The sequence below is a fragment of the Camelina sativa genome, chromosome 9 (genome assembly GCF_000633955.1).
Source record: "Camelina sativa cultivar DH55 chromosome 9, Cs, whole genome shotgun sequence".
Lineage (NCBI taxonomy): Eukaryota > Viridiplantae > Streptophyta > Magnoliopsida > Brassicales > Brassicaceae > Camelina > Camelina sativa.
Genome location: NC_025693.1, coordinates 23,033,428 through 23,053,234, shown reverse-complemented (window position 1 = coordinate 23,053,234; position 19,807 = coordinate 23,033,428). Strand labels below are relative to the sequence as shown.

At 32.1% G+C, this 19,807-nt stretch overlaps 1 protein-coding gene across 1 annotated transcript; it reads left to right on the top strand.

Annotated features, from left to right (window-relative positions):
- LOC109126558 lies at positions 17,664-19,068 on the top strand. Its single transcript, XM_019230232.1, has 3 exons — positions 17,664-18,024; positions 18,125-18,224; positions 18,368-19,068. Exons 1-3 carry the CDS (start codon positions 17,684-17,686, stop codon positions 19,001-19,003), a joined length of 1,077 nt encoding a protein of 358 aa, XP_019085777.1. The 5' UTR covers positions 17,664-17,683; the 3' UTR covers positions 19,004-19,068.

Sequence of the window (19,807 nt, the reverse complement as noted above, 5' to 3'; positions counted from 1 at the left end):
GGCCTTTGATAATGTAGTTAGCCCCAGTTCTTCGAGTAAACTGATTTGCTTGGAGAATTAAAATCATCTTAGTGGCTTTATAATATTATTCTCTGCTCAGGAGCGACGTGAAGTCTCATCCTAAGTACAAGACAAAATCTCGGTTTAAAGTGCGAGATAGGCTCCGGCCTTAGGTGCCATATGGGAACTCGATCGACGACTTTTTTGTAATTTCTATTGTGAATAGACGACTTTGTTGAAATGCTTGAGACGCGAGGAGACATTGAAGTCGACTCAGTGTGTAGCTAGCTGACTAACGATTTAATTAACGACATCTTCAGATTTGTAAATTTTGACTATATTTACATAATTTATGTAGTAAATTCAAATTATATATTCGTTCATGTAATTATAAACACATTTCAAAGTTTTGGGTAGGCATGACCAAAATTGAACCGTAACCGTATTTTGGACCGTAATCGGACCGTTTTTAACCGTAACCGGACCGTAACCGTATAAAACGGTTAAAAACTGTAACCGTAACCGTAAAATTATATTGGTTAAGGTTACAAAAATTATTAACCGTAACCGCTAATTAACCGTAACCGTATGAAAATTGTCGGTTAACCGCATAATTAAACCGTCAAATTATAACCGTAACCGTTTTCCAAATATAATAAACTGTACAAATAATTACTTATGTTATATAAACATTACGTATAAGAAATATTTATCGGCCAAATTTAAAAATATTAATATTAAATATTTAAAAATTTTACTAAATCCAAATATTTAAAATATTTAGGAGGAAAACTGTATTAATTAAACATAGTTTTAGAAAATATAGGGTTTTCTTAATGTTAACAGTTTCTAATTTAAGAAAATAAATGAGATATATTTCATTCATTTAAAAAAAAAAAACTAAAACAGTGAAACAAATGAAAGTAAGTTACTGAAAAAATTACAAAATAGAAGTGAGTGGCTTCATGCTTGTGGATGAAAATATCAAAATATCACAGATTATGTAGATCATGTTTGTGTAAATGTGTTTGACTCTCTTTGTAAAACTGGGACACAATTTAAATTATTTTGTTAAATTAATTATGCTAAAAATAAATAAATTAAATATTATTATATACTAGTAAATAATTGACCGAATGATAGGGAAGTGTTAGTCAACGTGTTAGACTGTTAGTGTGAGCTGTGGAAAAGTAGCCGTTCCATTCATTTAGTAACAAAATTTTCGATAAATAAATATTGTTCGAAACAAAGAGTCAGATACTACTTCTCTTTTATTCCATTATCCAATGTGAACGAGTTCATTTTTTCACAGTCTTGAGCTCTTTTGTTATTTGAGAATGTCTTCAAACTCATTTCATTTCGACAGTCAAGGAGAAGATGTCCACAACTCATTACCAACCATGAATACTCAAGAGAGTGCAACTCAAGAACAAGCTAGCAGAAATTTGGAAAAGCAACGTTTGAATGGTTCCGATATTTTTAAGGTACACTTTCGAAAACAAAATTTTGATGGAGAAATGAAAGCTTACTGTAATTATTGCAACAAAAGGTTTTCTTGGAGGTCGGGTTCAGGATATGGATCATATAGGTATCATTTGCAACATATTCATCCTGAAAAACTTGGTGTAGAAACTAACTCTCATAATGCTTCTTCTAGTCTTTCATCTTTTCGTTATTCAGATAACATTACAAGAAAATAATTTTATTGAGACGTATTTTTGAGACAAAAAAGTTTCGTCACAAATTTGTGACACTTTAAATACGATATTATGACTAAAATTATTTGTCACAAATTCATAGTATTTTCGTCACTATATTATGACAGAAAAAATCAGTAACGAAAGTTTGTCACACATAGTGACGAATATGCTACGATAATATTAATCGTCACTCTTATGACTACATTGTGACCAATATGTTGTTGCAAATTAGTTATGAACTTATAACAGATATGCAAGTCACAATTTGTGATATTAAAATGAGTAAACATTAGTCATAAAATAGTGTAAATTGTTATGTAATTTATGCAAAGCCCATTAAACCAAATCTCTAACCCTAATTTAACAAGACTTATTTAAGAGATGATTAGGGTTTTATTTTTTATATTTTCGTGCCTCCAAAATCTAGAGAGAGAGAGAGAGAGTAAACCATTTGAGAGAAAGAGAACAAGGAGCCACAATTGAGATTAAAGACAGATCTTACATGTCTTAGGAGATGGTGGAAAAGAAAGGGTAAACGAACTCTTTTATGGACGAATTTTGGTGAACAATTTCCCAACCCATATATGTAAGTTTTCCCCAAAGGATTTTGTAACCCTTTTTGTAGATTAAAAGTTATACATGATTTCTCAAACCTATTCTGCGCAGATCCGCGAATTAACATCAGTCATCTTATGAAATCGTTTCCCACTGCTACAAATTGAACCAGAAGCTGATCTACCTGCCGTTGGAAAGATCTGAGTCTTACCTTTCCAGAGAGCCTAAGATCGTTTCCATAGGAGTTATAATATGAAAGTTCTGATCGAATATGTGCAGCTGGTCGAATTTGTGATTTATTTTCTTTGTAAGAATAAAAATAGCTTATAATGTATATCTAATGTTTATGATTATAAAGAATTTGTATGATTATAAATTTTAAAAAATAATATTGTTTTGAGATTAATTTTTAGTTATAATTTTTATCCTATGCAATGAATTTTTTAGTAATAACTTAGCATTTGAAACTTACTTCTAATGATAAGATTGGACATTATGATAGTCACAAAATATCATGATTTTTGAGTATTTGTTAAAATTTTGCGACAAATTTTTAATTATCATTTGTGACTATTTGAGACTATAGTTTCGTAATAATAAGATACATAATTAAAACGTTATTTGAAACATGAATTGTGACGATTTAAAGACGTTTTGTTAGTCTGTAATTGAGACAATTTTGTTACTTTTTGTGTCGTAACTATTGATGACAAAATTGTTACTAATATATTCGTTGCAACTCTTGTGACGTTTTTGTTACAAATAAAAATTTGTGACCATTGTATTGCAACCATTCAAAAATCGTCACAAATTCGTAACAATATTTATATTGTGACTAAATACTTTTTATTGTGACTAAATCTTTCGTCTTAATAAAATTATTTTCTTGTAGTGTAAAAAAAATCGGCAAGAATTAGCAAAGATGGTTGCGGTTGATCATTTTTCATTTAGCTTTGGTGAAAAATTGGGTTTTAATAATTATTGCATAAATTCTTTAAATCCTCAAGCTAAGAGAGTTCCTCGAACTACTCTTATTCGTACTCTAAAATCACTTTATCGAAAAACAAAACTAGATTTAGAAAAATTGTTTTCTAATGTTCATAATAAAGTTTCAGTATGTTGTGATATTTGGAGTGATCATTGGCAGATACATTATTATATGGGCATTACTTGTCATTGGGTTGATAATAACTGGATTATTCAAAAGAGAATTATTGCTTTTAGGGTTTTCGATGAAAGGCATACAGCTGATAACATATTTAAATTAATAAAAATAATCTTAGAAGAATATAGTTTAACAAAGAAAATATTTTCTATTTCATTTGATAATGCATCTACTAATACTGCCTATGTTTCTGAATTAGTAAATAATTGTAGTCCTATTTTAGGAGGAAAATATTTTCATATTCAATGTATTTGTCATGTTTTAAATTTATGCGGNTTCATTTAGCTTTGGTGAAAAATTGGGTTTTAATAATTATTGCATAAATTCTTTAAATCCTCAAGCTAAGAGAGTTCCTCGAACTACTCTTACTCGTACTCTAAAATCACTTTATCGAAAAACAAAACTAGATTTAGAAAAATTGTTTTCTAATGTTCATAATAAAGTTTCAGTATGTTGTGATATTTGGAGTGATCATTGGCAGATACATTATTATATGGGCATTACTTGTCATTGGGTTGATAATAACTGGATTATTCAAAAGAGAATTATTGCTTTTAGGGTTTTCGATGAAAGGCATACAGCTGATAACATATTTAAATTAATAAAAATAATCTTAGAAGAATATAGTTTAACAAAGAAAATATTTTCTATTTCATTTGATAATGCATCTACTAATACTGCCTATGTTTCTGAATTAGTAAATAATTGTAGTCCTATTTTAGGAGGAAAATATTTTCATATTCAATGTATTTGTCATGTTTTAAATTTATGCGGTCAAGATGGTTTATTAGTTTCTCAAAATAATCTTGTTTCACCAATTAAAAAAGCTTTAAATTATTTATGGGGGCGTTCAAAGTTAATGAAACGATGGTTCGAGTTTTGTAAAATGCATAATGTATCTCCTAAAAGGTTTTCTCGAAATGTTTCCACTCGTTGGAATTCAACATATGATATGCTTGCTGGTTCTATTGGTTACAAAGATTTATTGTGTAGTTTTATTCAACAAAACTGTAGCTCTTTAACTTTGTGGCCAACTCATTGGGATGAATGTAGTGCTTTACGAAATTATTAAAATGTTTCAATGATGCAACATATATATATTGTCTGGTGTTTATTATCCGACTAGTCATTTACTTGTGTATGAATGTGTTAATATTGCTGATGTGATGCATGAACATAATAATATTGTGTTGTCATCATGCATTGAAACTATGAGAGATAAGTGGATAAAATACTATGAAAAAATTCCACCTCTTAATTTGCTTGCATCGATTTTGGATCCTATAACTAAAGTAGATGTTTTATCTGATTATTTCACCACATATTATAATTTATTGCATTTGTCTGACAGTGTTAGTCTTTCGAGCATTATTTCAAATACAAAAAGAGACATAGAAAATCTATATGATGAATATTATAGAGTTTATAAGAATATGACACCAGATGTTGTTGAATCATCTCTTCAAAAAATGATACGTCATCAACTTCTAAGCTGAGTCTTGCAGAAAGGATGCGACGAGAAAAAAGGCAACGGCCATCACAAGGTAACAATTCTGAACTTGAAAAATATCTTTTCACTAATTTTGAGTTTAGTGATGAAGATACAGGTAATGACTTTCAAGTCGTTCAGTGGTGGAAGTGTCATCAATCTCTCTTTCCAATTCTAGCCATGATCGCAAGAGATGTTTTTTCTTCACCAGTTTCTACAACATCTGTCGAACGTGATTTTAGCATGGGATGTCAAATTTTAGATGAAACTCGTTCCACAATGACTCCAGATTCTCTTGAAGCTCAAACGTGTCTTGATGATTGGACTAGAGCCGTATATAGACAACAAGAATACATGCGAGACAACGAAGAAGAGTTAGAAGACATTGATAGTGATGTATCTTTAATCCGATCAGAAGATAGTGACGAATATTTTTTATTTTTACATGATTGTAATCAGCATAATAAATATGTTTGCATGTATGTTTTTACGTATTCGTTTTTTTTTACGTACTCATGTTCTTTACAGAAATATAATAATACATAGTTATCTCATTCCAAATTTCCAACCGTGACTTAAATAGTTTAATGTGTCCATCCACTCCACTAGGACCACTACCCTTAAAATAACCGCCTTTTTCTGTTAATCAACTCATTCTTAGTTTATATATTTAGTATATTTTTAATAATCACATTAAAAAATTTAACCGTATCATAATAATTAAAAATCGTAACCGTATATAACCGTAACTGTTTAACCGCAACCGTATTTAACCGTAACTATTTTAACCGTATATAAAATTACTAACCGAAACTGTATACAAAATTTCTAACCGTAACCAATGGTTAAGAACATTAACCGTAATAACCGTAACCGTGGTCATGCCTAGTTTTGGGTATGAATACGATAAATCAACTAAATTAAGGGGGGAATTGGTCGTTTTCTTTGAAAAAAAATGACTTGTTAAATGAAATATATCATTATGATTGTTGGAACTTATATATGCAAATGTCAATGGGAGAGAGTTAGATGACCATTGATTAGTCATTATATGAGGTAGATTCATGCTGGTTTTTTTTCTAAAATTTAATCATTATGAAAGCATAGGATCAAGTGATGATGGTAGATATGGAGAAGGCAGTGATGGATTTAGCGGAGTGGATGTGTGGTTGGTTGTGGTGAATTTGGTGATGAACCTTTCAATTGAGAAACAAAAATACAAGAAGAGGGATTTATATTTTAATGAGATGTATTTAGTTACAAGTTAGAGAGTGGTGGAGCATAGATGACAGAGGAAATAAAACAGAGAAAGGAGAATGAAGAAGAAGAAGGAAAATAAAGTGAGAGAAATTGTGAAAAAATTTGTAAAGGTTGTAAATGTAACTTACATCTAGGCATGACCAAAACTAAATCATACCCGTATTTTGGACTGTAACATGACCGTATCTAAACAGTAACTAGATCGTAATTGCATAAAAACGGTTAAAAACTGTAACCGTTAACCATAAATGTATGGTTAAATTATATTAACCATAACCGTTAATCAACCGTAACCATATCCACACTGTTAGTTAGCCATGTAGTTAAGCTGTACATTTTTAATCGGTAACCGTTTTTTAACCTAATCAAATATACTAATAATTAATTATTTAATACTAACCAGCGTTAGTTTTTTAACCTAATCAAAAAAGATTCGAAATAAGGCCTAGAGCCAAAGGTCGATTACAAAATAACATACTTTGTTTTACAATAGACACAAAAACTATTCTGGGGTTCTACTTGTTCACCACGCCCTCTAGTTTCCTCTAAGGTTTCCTGCAAGGCAAACACAGTTTCGTAAGTAATCTTAAAGATTACTTAGTGAGCTCAGAATTCTTGCAAAATCATAATAAATCCCCAACCCCAAAACCCCAAAACAACAAGCAAGCAAGCAACAAGCAATAAAGCAATCAAGCAAGCAAACAATCAAACAATCAATCAATCAGAGATAGCATGCGGAAGTTAGTGAGCTAAGCAATAAAAATTAGCAAGCAATCAATCAACTACAAACAACATGCAATAATCTTGAATAAAAGCAAAAGTGTTTTAAACAAGTTTTAATTTATGGGCTCGGTATGCTTCCCCTCCTCAACAACTCTGTGAACACCCGCGTTGCAACCACAAAGGCATGCAACCGGAACATCACCTAGAGCTACACCGTCATGTAGACAGCGTCGGCCAGGGTAGCGAGCCCAGTAACCTCCGAGCTCTTCGTCCCAGATCCTACAACTCACGACATGGGTTACATGTCGCGGCTGCATGCTGTACGGAAATAGTCTGAGGACAGCCATACCCTAGTTTTAATATGCTAGCCGGAATTTCTCGCGGACTAAACGCATTAAGACTTCAACAAATTGATACTTGAGTTTTTGTGGTTTTAAAGCTCATAATATTACAAGTATCCTTTCTAAGTTACCACCTCTACCACTAGAACATTTCGAACTAGCAGCCAGTGTAACCTTTCAACCGAGTTACCATCTCCATTACTAACGTTTTATTTGTTTATGCAAATATGGGGACAAGACTTAACCACCGTTTACCAGCACCATAAAATGGGGCTTATAAAAATGGGGCCTTATAATATTTTCTTTTAAATTGTTTTTCTCAATAAGTCTAATGTAATTTTTTAAATGGGGCTTCAACTCAAACCAATTTTTAAAATGAGGCCTCAACTAAAACTAAAGCACAAACTATGGTGAACAAACTATGGTGAACAATATCATGTACTGAAAATATGAGATCGTGTGTTGATATGAGATCGTGTGTTGAATAGTCAAAAACTAAAGCACAAACTATGGTGAACAATATCATGTACTGAAAATTTGGAGTAGCCACTACAGATGATTGAATCTTCTTTTTCATTGGCACTGTAGCAGTTTAAAAAAAAAAAAACTGTAGTAAATTTGGCCAATTTNTTACATAACGAATTAAGTTAGTAACTGTTAGTGACGCTGATACAGTAGCTATTATGGCTCAAAGGTACATATATGCCATACTTTATCTATTATGGATACTAGATGAGTACATGCACATTTCGTAGGTTATCTTTTGGCGATATGAACAATTATATTTTTACTGTCAGTATGAGATCGTGTGTTGAATAGTCAAAAACTAAAGCACAAACTATGGTGAACGATATCATGTGACTGAAAATTTAGAGTAGCCACACAGATAATTGAATCTTCTTTTTCATTGGCACTGTAGCAGTTTAAAAAAAACTGTAGTAAATTTGGCCAATTCCCAAGTCTCATAATCTATTCTACCTCTTAAGAATCAAACACAAAATGACCAGTTTTTTTCTTATTTAATAGTAAGATTACATTTAACAACACACATACCAGTCCTAGATACATAAAATAAAAATTTAGAAACAACACCACTCAAAGAAAAAAATCCTTAAGGTTCACCATAGTGAGAATGGACTTGCAATCTTGTTTATAGTTGAGGAGATAGAGTCATAGAAAAATGTTTGCAGAGAAGGAAAACAACACAACAATGTAAAATTAAGAGAGAATTTTGATTTTTCTTGTTTGTTATTGAATGGGAATGAATATAATCACTTACAAACTATAATTAGAAGAACTAATTAAACATCTTTCTCTATATATTCACGACTCCTGCCATATAAGGATTTGTTTTTTTGAACCTGCTACACTGTACCAAAACAAGAAATATAGCAATAATTAAAGAAAATTGTAAGCAAAACATAGCATGCAATTCTCACAACGAAGAAACTAACTTGTAATCTATTATGAGAAAAAGAAATAAATCATTACTAATGCATTAAAATAGTATAGGTAAGCTACAAAAAATAACCAGTTACAACCAATATAAATCCATTCATTTGTGGACATAGACTCTTGAGAAGGCTAAACAGCCACAAGCTGTACCCATCAGCTATTTGGAACAATAAGCATACTAATCAGTTTCAATTAGACAATTTATAGATGATGTTCAGATTGTCTTAACATCAGTATAAGACAATTTTCTTTCTTTAGAAAATTCAATCTTTTATTATTTTTAGCATTCTAATCTATATTCTAAAGCCATCGTTGGTGATTTCTTCAAAAGAGTACTCTATGAATATGCTTGATCTTCAAGTTCACCTTTCTCTATAGTTGACATTCATCTTCCACATATCTTCGTTCACTACAAATAAAAAACAGTAGGATGTGAGAGATATTATAAAGGAGCAGTTACTACAAAAATCAAGGTAAGGGCAGACGAAAAGGGTTGAAGTAGCAGTTACTACAAAAATCAAGCGAGGGAAGACGAAGAAGATTAGTTAAGCAACATAAAGAATTCAAGATGATTGGTTCATGGACATGTGGCACTCTCTTCATTGCTGATGTGGCAGAAGGATGGAGAGAGTTGGCCAACTTTCATAGTATAGATTGAAGGAATGGTAGAAAGCTGAAACGTTTAATTAGACTTAATGAGAATCTCCATTTTTCTTCGTTGAAACCTTGCAACGTTGCAACGTTGTTTGTTTTCCATGTTTATTTGGACGATTTTGATTTATCATTTCTTGAAAAATAAACGATAACATAGTAAAATAATTCATCATTTCTTTGGTCATTTGCTTATTTGCTCATGTGTAATGATTTTAAGCGATAACATATCTCTTGATGTCAGGAATAATAAGTATTCGGAGGGACTCCTAGATAAAAGGTTTGAAGTACAAAAAACTGACCGGCTAGAACCATGACTGAAAGACCAAATCTCATATTTGATGTTTTGTTTTTCCCGTTTCAATCCAGTACTAACACACATTTTTTAATACGAGAAACAACCTGTTACTTTTAGACACTAACAATGACGTATACATGATTTCAGCTCGGAGAAGAGAGAGGGGTAACTTTCCATACAGGTATAGACACCATCATAATTGGTTTCCAGCATCTGCAAAAAAAAAAACATCTGAAAGGTAAGTGCTCATTACTCATAAGAGGATAGAGTTGACATAAAAATGAGAAAAATCAAAACATAGTCATATTCTAAAATCTATAATATCTTGATTTATGCTTATGAAAGAAAAAAGTTTTAAAAAACTATCGGAATTAATAAAATCTATGATATCTTCCTAGCATCTAAGTACCTACTCTATCGCATCGCAACATATAATTTCGTCTTAATTAACACTATTGGAATTTTAATGCTCTTCTTTTTTCGCATAAATGAGGTGAACCACAAGCGTATATTCTTCTTGCATAAGTAGAAGCAGAGAAAATACTACATATTTACTCTGTAATTGGTTTCATATCTTTGTTTTTTCCATGAAATGGGCTTTCAAACTTACATATATAATAATTTCCTTGCGGAAAGAGTAACTCCAGATCCCTTATACCATCAATATAGTACTTTGAAGCATGTGTTTACTCTGATTTTCAGTGAGAAATTATATGCCTAGCGTTTGTTCAAAACACCAACTTGGACCAGAGCAATGCCATTTCACCTCCTCAATTGTGATGCATAATTGACCTTAGCAATGACATCTCAATTCTTCAGTTGTGGTGCATAATTGACTTTTAATAGTAAATAGAATGTGGCATGCTTTCTTTCGTCTCTTATTTTGGGCATATATATAGAGTAGTATGGTTTCTAACTCTGGATCAAATTTTAAATTTCAGCGGACTCTAATCCACTTATCACTGATATTCGTTATATACTTTATTGATTAATTCTTTTATGTTGGAATGTCCTGAAATCATTTTACTTACTCTAGTTTAAATTATATCATCAAGATTCGATAGTCGAATAATATTAGCTGATTATAATGTTTTGCTAGAAGCCTCTTATAATCAATGACTTTAGAAGTTCATTGCTCATATTATACGATCCTACAAGGTTACACACCTAAGCAAAATGGATCAACATTGGGTTTAAGTTATAGTATATATCATATGAGATATGTATATACCTATAGTCACTACAATAAAAAGTGAATATTGTTACCAATTCAATGGTCATAATATATTAATTTTTGGTCACAAATACTTTATTGTGACGAAAATGAAACGGATTGAAGAAGGTCACAATAAAATGGTCACAAATGGGTATAAGTCACAAAAAAGTCATAAACAGTTGTGACGTTTTTGAAGTAACAATTCGTCACAAGTTGTGACCATAATTGAATAGTCACAAAAAGTTGCAATTTATGACGGTTAATAGAGTCACAAATATGACACAAAATATGACCCAAAAAATGTCATATATTTGTTACAAATTAGTACTATTTTAAGTCACTACGTTGTGACTTTTTGCCACCAAAATACAATCACAAACTAGACACAATTAGTGACTCGATTAGAGACACTCAACCATCACTATTTTAATTTTTATTTATTTAATTTTTAATTTTAATTTTAATTTTTTGTTTTTTTTAATTACCATAATTTGTATTTATTTGTGACATTTCACGTTCCTAGATTTTTTTTTTAAATATTAAATCCATTCACCATATTTCAACAACTATATAATTTTGAAAACTAAAAATAATATGCAAACGATAATATATAGATAACAAACTAACATCCAAATACAAAGTTATACATAAACACAACTGAAAGGAAATATAAACCAAGCATAAAGTTAATCCATAAACATAACTGAAAGGAAATACAAACAAACCATAGTAGTTAGATAAAGGTGGATGGTCTTGGTAGTGGTGTTGGATTTAGACATTTTGACTTGCAAAAGATTCAACAAGTTTCTCCATAGCTTCAAGTCTTTTCTGGATTTGCTGATTTTCTTCAAGGTTTTTTTTCAGATCAGTTTCCATCTCCTGCATCCGATGTGTTATTGTCTCTATTTCTTCACCAGATTGTGGTACACTTGAAGAGGCACCAACAGATGGTAAAACCTCACTAAGTGCTCCAAGTCCAAAGATATGACCATGTTTAGATGATCCAGCAGCCTAGAAATAAAAAACAAATACATAAGCTAGCATACACCAAACCAATACAACACACACAACTCACGACCAAACAATAACATATATGGTGACTAACAAATTTGCTCACGACCAAACACACAACTCACGACCAAACAACTCACGCCCAATACACCACCCGTACGTAATTCAAATCAAACAATAAAACACGACAGTTCCATGGTGACTAACAAATTTGCTCCACCCTAATAACATATATGGCTAAACCTCAATATACTAATCACAAATATATAATCTCAAAAAATCTTAAAGAATATAAGGTTTTGAAATGTTACCTTGATATAAATCTCATTTTTCTCAGCTTTGTCAAGATTTTCAGCTGTCACATTCTCTTCACCAAAAGATTCAAGTTGTTCCAAGCGTTCTTGTACATGCTTTTCATAAGTTTCTGCAACCAATCTTGCTCGTTGATCAACATAGGTTCCGTCAGGCTTTTGATGTGTTTTCTTCATCACAGCAATAAATGAGTAATCTTCATTGTTTGCTTCCTATAAACAAACAATAAAACTAAGTGAACTAATACAAAAATGATCAAGAATTTATATGGAAATTGATAGAAAATGTGAACATTACCAAAGCAGCTTGAACTTTGACATACGAACTTGAACCTGCTAGATGAGAATGTGGGCCTAAACCATTGCGATCAGACATTCGAGAAGCACGAGCCTTCTCACTGGTTGCTTTTGCTTTTGGTGTTGCCCAATGTGCCTGCATAATCGTCCAATAATCAGACAAAATCCAATCTGGTTTTTCTCCTCCCTTCTTAGCATGGCTTATCATTCATTTGAGGCGATATGCAGCAAGCTTTTTGAACTCTCGTTCAACTTGATAGTTGATAGAAGCATCCCAGTTGAACTTTTTCTGAGAAAACAAAATAATCACACATGATGAGTAATATTGTGAATCATTAATGAAATCGATTAATGAAAGATAACACATAACATCACCATAAACAGTGTAAACCAGGTTCGTTTGTAGAAGGGAGGCACTTTTCTCCAGGAGTACCATGGTCCCTTAAAACAACTTTGAATGACCTTTCGGACACCAGTTGATACTTGGGTGTGGTATTTAAACCTGCTCCATTGAAATAAATTACTTTATGAATTATAACTATGTGAAAGTAATCAATAGTATGTTGAAAAAAATCCATACCATTTAGCTCCATTTAAGCGAGATGGATGCAGCACAGGTAAACTCGAACGATCCACAAATGGCTCTTCCATGCGTACACTATAAACACATAAACATTCAGAAGTTATCAATCCCCAATTTTATCAAGTGAAAAATTAAAGCGTTCATATCAAAATGACTCTCATCTAAATTAACAGAGATTAACAGAGAAAAACGACTCTTAAAAGAGATTAACAAGATTTGTAAAAACTGTAAGCAGAGAATATGTAAAACCAAAACAACAACGACTAGCAGCGATTTGTAAAACTTGGAAGACTGATGGCGAGTAGATATTAGTAATTTAACATCTAGATTAAATTCTACAAAAAAATTTTTTTTATAGAAATACCTTTCAATGAGATCTGTGATATGAAAAACAGTCCAATAGGTCTTATAAATGTGAAGTGGCGTAGAGACCTGAGAAGTAGAGGGAGGTGGTTAAATAGTTTTGACGCAGTTTTAGGGTTTTTAGGAGTTGGGGAAATTTCCCCAAAAATTAAAGCGGTAATGAAAATTTTAGGTTCTATAATTGGGAAAAATGAAGGCGCTATTTTGGTATTAAAAAACAAAATTTTAAGGATCTAGAAAATTCTAATATGATTAATTTGTTTTCTCAATTAACTTGTTTGCATATATCTCTTTAGGTACAAATATCTAAAAAATTGGAGACAATATTATTCCAACCGACTTGATTGCTTTAGTGTAAATAAAACATAGTCTAGGTTCTCATCAAAATTAACGACATATTTCTTAAATCCAAACCTAAACATAGTCTTTACTACTGCAAAGAATGCTGTTTAGCTAAATGAGAATGCATGCAGTGAAAGATCACATAGACAAAAATAAAGCCAACGCAAAATGTTTCTAAGGAGTTAGCGTTCATACCTAGGAGGTTCGTATTCAAGAGCAAGCAGAGGTATCTTCGTACAAGTTACACCAACATTTCCAACCTATGAATAAAGTTATGTTTACATCAGATGGTCAGAGTACTACATAAGCAAAGTTTTAGTGTTTGTGCAATTTGAGCCAAAAAAGCTAATCAGATATCAATAATTCCAAAGCATACCTGTTGCAGTTCCTATTCTCATCAATGAAGAACCCGCATTCGCCATTATAGCTCTCACATCAGCAAAATTCACATTCACCAATCCAGGAATCTACAAAGCAAAGACAAAGAGAGCTGATAAATCATATACCAAACATAAAAATGATCACAAGAAGTACATTAAACATAAAAATGATCACAGGAAGTACATTAAAAAGCCATACCGTAATGATATCAGATATCCCACGAACCCCCTGACGGAGTATATCATCAGCTAGATTAAATGCTTCTGTTACCGGAGTAGATTGAGAGACAGCTGTAAGTAACTTGTCATTTGGAATGACGATGAGCGTGTCAACATTGTCTCTGAGAGATGCAAGCTCCAGAACCAAAGACCAATCCAATTCCTCTGGTTAATTTCCCTTAACAAGACCTGTTTCATGAAAGACTAAGAAGTCAAACCAAAGCTCTCAATCAAACAAGAGAATAAAGAAATTCTTTTTAGCATTTACAATAAACAAAGCAGTGTAATTTGCATTCTTAAAGTAAACATAGACAAAACCCAGTTGCATCTTTGCTCCATTGTTAACACAGCATTAGATTACATCGATAAAAGAAGTGAGAAATCACCCCCCAAAAAAAACAATAAAATCAAACAAAAATGCTTTTTCTTACAAATTATCGACACGAAAGCATGAAAGAGGAGAATTTTAATACAACAAATTGACTAAAAATCAATTTTAAAGATGGGTATTGCAAAGTTTTTGCAGCATTTACTCGAAAACAAGGTTAAGAGATTGAAGAAATCCCGAGAAAAAGCTTCGATTTTTGGGGGTAAACTTAAAGAGAACGTATCAGAGGCTAAAGCAGAGGAGAAGAAGAAGAAACCTGAGAGTAGCAGAAGACTTGGGAAGAGGTAGGAGAAGAGAAAGAACAAAAAGTGAATTGAAGGAGGAGGAGCTCAAGGTATGGACTATGGAAGCAAACCCCAAAAGCCAAAATGGAGGGTTCTGGTGTTTTCTGACTAAATATCTCTTTTCATTAAACCCCACATTAATAATAATTACTGTAATACAAAAAATGCTTTATGTTCTAATTTTCACTGTCATATCGGTAAATAATTGGGACATGAATGAAAAACTTTAAAAAGTGAAGTATAGCTTAAGCGAAATCGGACCAAATCCAAGAGTAAAGAAGATTCATACCAGAGATGACTGCTCTGTAAAAAGACTGCTGATTTAGCTCATCTCCATCAGAAAATTGAAGCTGGCGGAGGATCTTGATAGTCTCTTCACTGAAATTCTTCTCCGGGAATGACTTCCACATCCTTAGCCAAAGTTAATTAAACGAAACACTAATTCAAGCCATAAGCATAAAGAAAGAAGAATAAAAGAAGAACAAGAGAAGAAAAAAAAAGCATAACTCTCTCAACAAGCGTGTGAAGAAGATGAGCATAATAATTCTCTATTTCCATATCTTTCTCACTTATGGAGGCGTGTGAAGAAGACGACACGGAGACACGTCTGACGTCTCTCCTTCTTTTGTAACCTAAGCTACTTCCAACTGGGCTTAAAACAATTCACCTACGGCCCGTTCTGCAACTCTACACAAAGAACATGTCCAAAACCATTGACGACTTAGGTTGATTTATTCTGTTTTTGTTTCCCAAATCCAAACCGATTCTTCTCTCAATTAGTTTGAGAAAAAACACAGAGATATAACTAATTGACACAAAAACAGAATAAATAAACACAGAGATATAACTAATTGACACAAAAAAAAAGAAAAGAATAAATAAACACAGAGATATAACAAATCAATTTGACAATTTGCCTAAGATACAAAATAACTAAATAAATTACTGACAGGTTCTTTGAATAGATCCGAGATATCTTTATAAGAGTTCACACGCTTGTTGAGAACAAGAGAAGAAACAAAGCAAGCAGAACACTCCGTTAAGCAAAGCAACACACATAACTCAAAAACTAGATATCTTTATTCTGCGGCTGCAACCATGAAAAATTTATTGAACTCGGATGTAATCAACAGACTTATTAATCAAACCAAAAAGACTGTCTATTCTTCATCCAAAACTGTTCGGCATCAAAAGTTTAAGCATATCTACGACGACTTGTTCCCTTTTTTTATAGGGATGAAGCTGTCCATGTCCATAACAAATCCTCGTGTCGTTTAAATCGAATTCATGTTTATGTGTCTAAGTGTTCTCTTGTTCTGTTTGTTCAACGTATAATAACAAGTATCATATTATATTATGTGTCTGTGTTCTCAACTTGATGTAGCACATCCTTTTCGTATCACATAAGCTTCTAGAGTTCTCTGTTTTCTTTATTGTTTTTGTTAGTTTTCTATTTGTTGTTGATATTTCTATTTCTTTTAGGTTTTTCTTTTTAGTTTGACGTAGCTGCTCTATAAATAAAACCTCTAATGCTTGTAAAGAGGATCATCCTTGAATTGAATTAATAAAGAGTTATCTGATAAATATGAGTTTTGCAAAGAAGCGTCACCTCTGTTTTTGTGTAGCAAAACAGAGTTTTTCCTCTGCTTTTCATGAAGAAAACAGAGAACCCTTGTTTCTTTAGCTTCCCGGGAACGTAGAAACAAGTCCTTTTTTTCTTTCTTGCTTCCGCTCCATCACAGCTTCTACGGTTACGTTAACGTAAAAATGACATGTAAAAAATATATAGCTATTGAACTAACATAGTATCTGTCATTTTTGTTGTTGTGTATGTTTTAGCACTTTTTTATGTGACGGTGTGTTAATCATCCGGTTGGTTGTGTTTGTAGGTGTTAGCTTTTTATTACAACTATAGTTCTTTGTTTGTTTTTTGTTTCTTCTCTTCGTTGACGAGTCAAGTGTTCTTTATTAGCTCTTTGTGGTCTACGTGTTAGTGTTCTTTATTAGTGTTCTTTATTAGTGCTCCATCACAACTTCTACGGTTACGTTAACGTAAAAATGACATGTAAAAAAAAATATAGCTATTGAACTAACATAGTTTCTGTCATTTTTGTTGTTGTGTATGTTTAAGCACTTTTTTATGTGACGGTGTGTTAATCATCCGGTTGGTTGTGTTTGTAGGTGTTAGTTTTTTTTTACAACTATAGTTCTTTGTTTGTTTGTTTTTTCTTCTCTTCGTTTACGGTTAACTACGGTTACGTTAACGACGAGTCAAGTGTTCTTTATTAGCTCTTTGTGGTCTACGTGTTAGTGTTCTTTATTAGTGTTCTTTATTAGCTTATTATAACACTATAGTTCTTTGTGTTTTTTAGCTTATTATAACACTACACTTCTCCACTAATCTGTTTAATTTTCTATGGTTAGAACTTTATTCATATATTGATTTTTTTTGTAGGTGCTAGCTTATTTTTTCGAGATATATGCGCAAGAACTATACACAAAGATGGTGTTGTGATGCTGCAAAATAATATCTGTATGGTTCTTTGTAATTTGGAGAAGATATTTCCACCATCCTTTTTTTATGTTATGGAGCATTTGGTGATTCACTTGCCACATGAAGCTAGTCTTGGCGGACCTGTGCAGTTTAGATGGATGTATTGTTTTGAACGATACATGGGCCATCTAAAGAAAAAAGTAAAAAATAAGGCAAAAGTAGAAGGATCGATTGTTGAACAATACATCAACGAAGAAATTTCTACTTTTTGTACTTATTACTTTGAACCACACATAAAGACAAAACATCGAACAGGAGATCGACACTATGATGGAGGTAATCAAGACGATACTCATGAGTTTGATGGAATTCCAGATATATTTTCTCAGGCAGGGAGGGGCAGTGGTAAAGAAATACAGATATGGCTCCAAGATAGAGATTATCATATTGCACATACATATATTTTGCAGAACTGCGATCAATTAAGATCATTTGAAAGGTACGTAAAAATAATATACACATATGTACTTTAATTTATATATTAGTAGATTGAGTGTCATAAATCATAATTTTTTTTTCATGAATTTATATTTATATAGGTTATTTGATGAGAGCATGATTGCGACTAATCCTGGGATTACTGAAAACAATTTAACCGAGCTTAGAGAAAAAACATATTCAAGCTGGTTACAAAAACATGTAAGTGTTTTTTTAAATAAAATAAAATAAATATGTGCATGCATCTTTGATAAGCTTATATTATACATGATTTTTTTTTGTAAGCTTAAAATATGTGCATGTATCGTGGTTGTTGAATATACATCATTTTTTTTCTAAAACAGGTGGAAGATACCTTGAACAATAATTCATATCCAAATTGGTTGTTGAGTCTCGCTCATGGTCCAATGGTTCAAGTTACTAGTTGGCCAATGTATTTTTGTCGTGGATATATGTTTCACACATATGATCATGGGAAAGACAAAAAGAATGCCAATTATGGAGTTTGTGTGAAAGGTGTAACACCTTCCAGCTCAAGTGAAGAAGCTGCTGAGTTTTATGGAGTATTGAAAGAGATTTATGAGCTGCATTATCCAGGACCAGTTGATCTTAAAGTCGTGGTTTTCAAATGTGATTGGTATGATTCAACCATTGGGAAAGGTATACGAAAAAACAAGTCAGGGATCATTGATATTAATGCTAAAAGGCATTATCAAAAGTACGATCCTTTTGTTTTGGCTTCACAAGCAGATCAGGTATGTTATGTTCCATATCCAAGAATGACTCAGCCGAAAAAGATCAACAATGGGAAGCAGCAATTACGATACAGCCAAGAGGAAAAGTATTGGTCAACCAAAATCTGGATTTCACTGCACTGCAACATGATAACACTAATTCTGTTGTCCAATCTGATTCATTGCACATTGAGACACTATTATATCCAGATGGTCAACCAGAAGATCTTGATGATCCAATACTAGAAGAAGAAGTTGGATCAGACGCTGAAGATGGGAATTCTGATATCGAATTAACTACTGACGACGAATGTGAGTAACAATTTTCAGATTATTTTATGTCATTTTAACTCTTTTGGAAAAATTTGTATTTTCAGCTCTCTCTTTTTTCCATTATTGAAACTATTTTATTATTTAATTGGAGTAACAAAAGTGGTAATAACTATGTCACAATTTATGACTAAACACAAAGGTAACTAAAATAGTGACTAATTTTGACTACGTAGTTACAAAATATTTGTAACTAAAAGTGACGTAAATATAGTCACAAAAACCGTATAATTTAGTTACCTTATTTAGTTACAAATCCGTATTTATATATGTGACTAAATATTTTGTAACAAATTCGACACAAATAGAGACCAAAATCAGTTACCTTTAAGTCGGTCACAATATTATAACTAAACAGTGACATATATATGACCGTTTTAAATACGTCACATTTTCGTATCTAAATCGTCATAATATTATGACGGAACATATGGTCACAATTTTTCCGTCACAATATTCACTTTTTCTTGTAGTGGTGCTTTAGATCGNTGTGTTTGTGGCTGAGTTATGTTATGCTTTATGTATGAGTTTGTTTTATGTTATGGCTGATTTATGTTATGATTTACTTATGAACTATAACAGATGTCGATGGTGATTATTTCTTCTGAAGAACAAGCAAGGGATTACCCCCCAAGACTATATGCTAAAATAGAGTCTAGAGATATAAACACATATTTCAGGATGAAAGAATTCCCTCATATTAGGGAATCAATAGGACTG

What these genes read in the sequence shown, in the direction of transcription:
- LOC109126558 (XM_019230232.1), top strand. Translation starts at nt 17,684, where the DNA reads ATGTATTGTTTTGAACGATACATGGGCCATCTAAAGAAAAAAGTAAAA. An exon ending in CAATTAAGATCATTTGAAAG is followed by an intron (nt 18,025 to 18,124) that starts GTACGTAAAAAT and finishes ATATTTATATAG; the next exon opens with GTTATTTGATGAGAGCATGA. An exon ending in CAAGCTGGTTACAAAAACAT is followed by an intron (nt 18,225 to 18,367) that starts GTAAGTGTTTTT and finishes TTTCTAAAACAG; the next exon opens with GTGGAAGATACCTTGAACAA.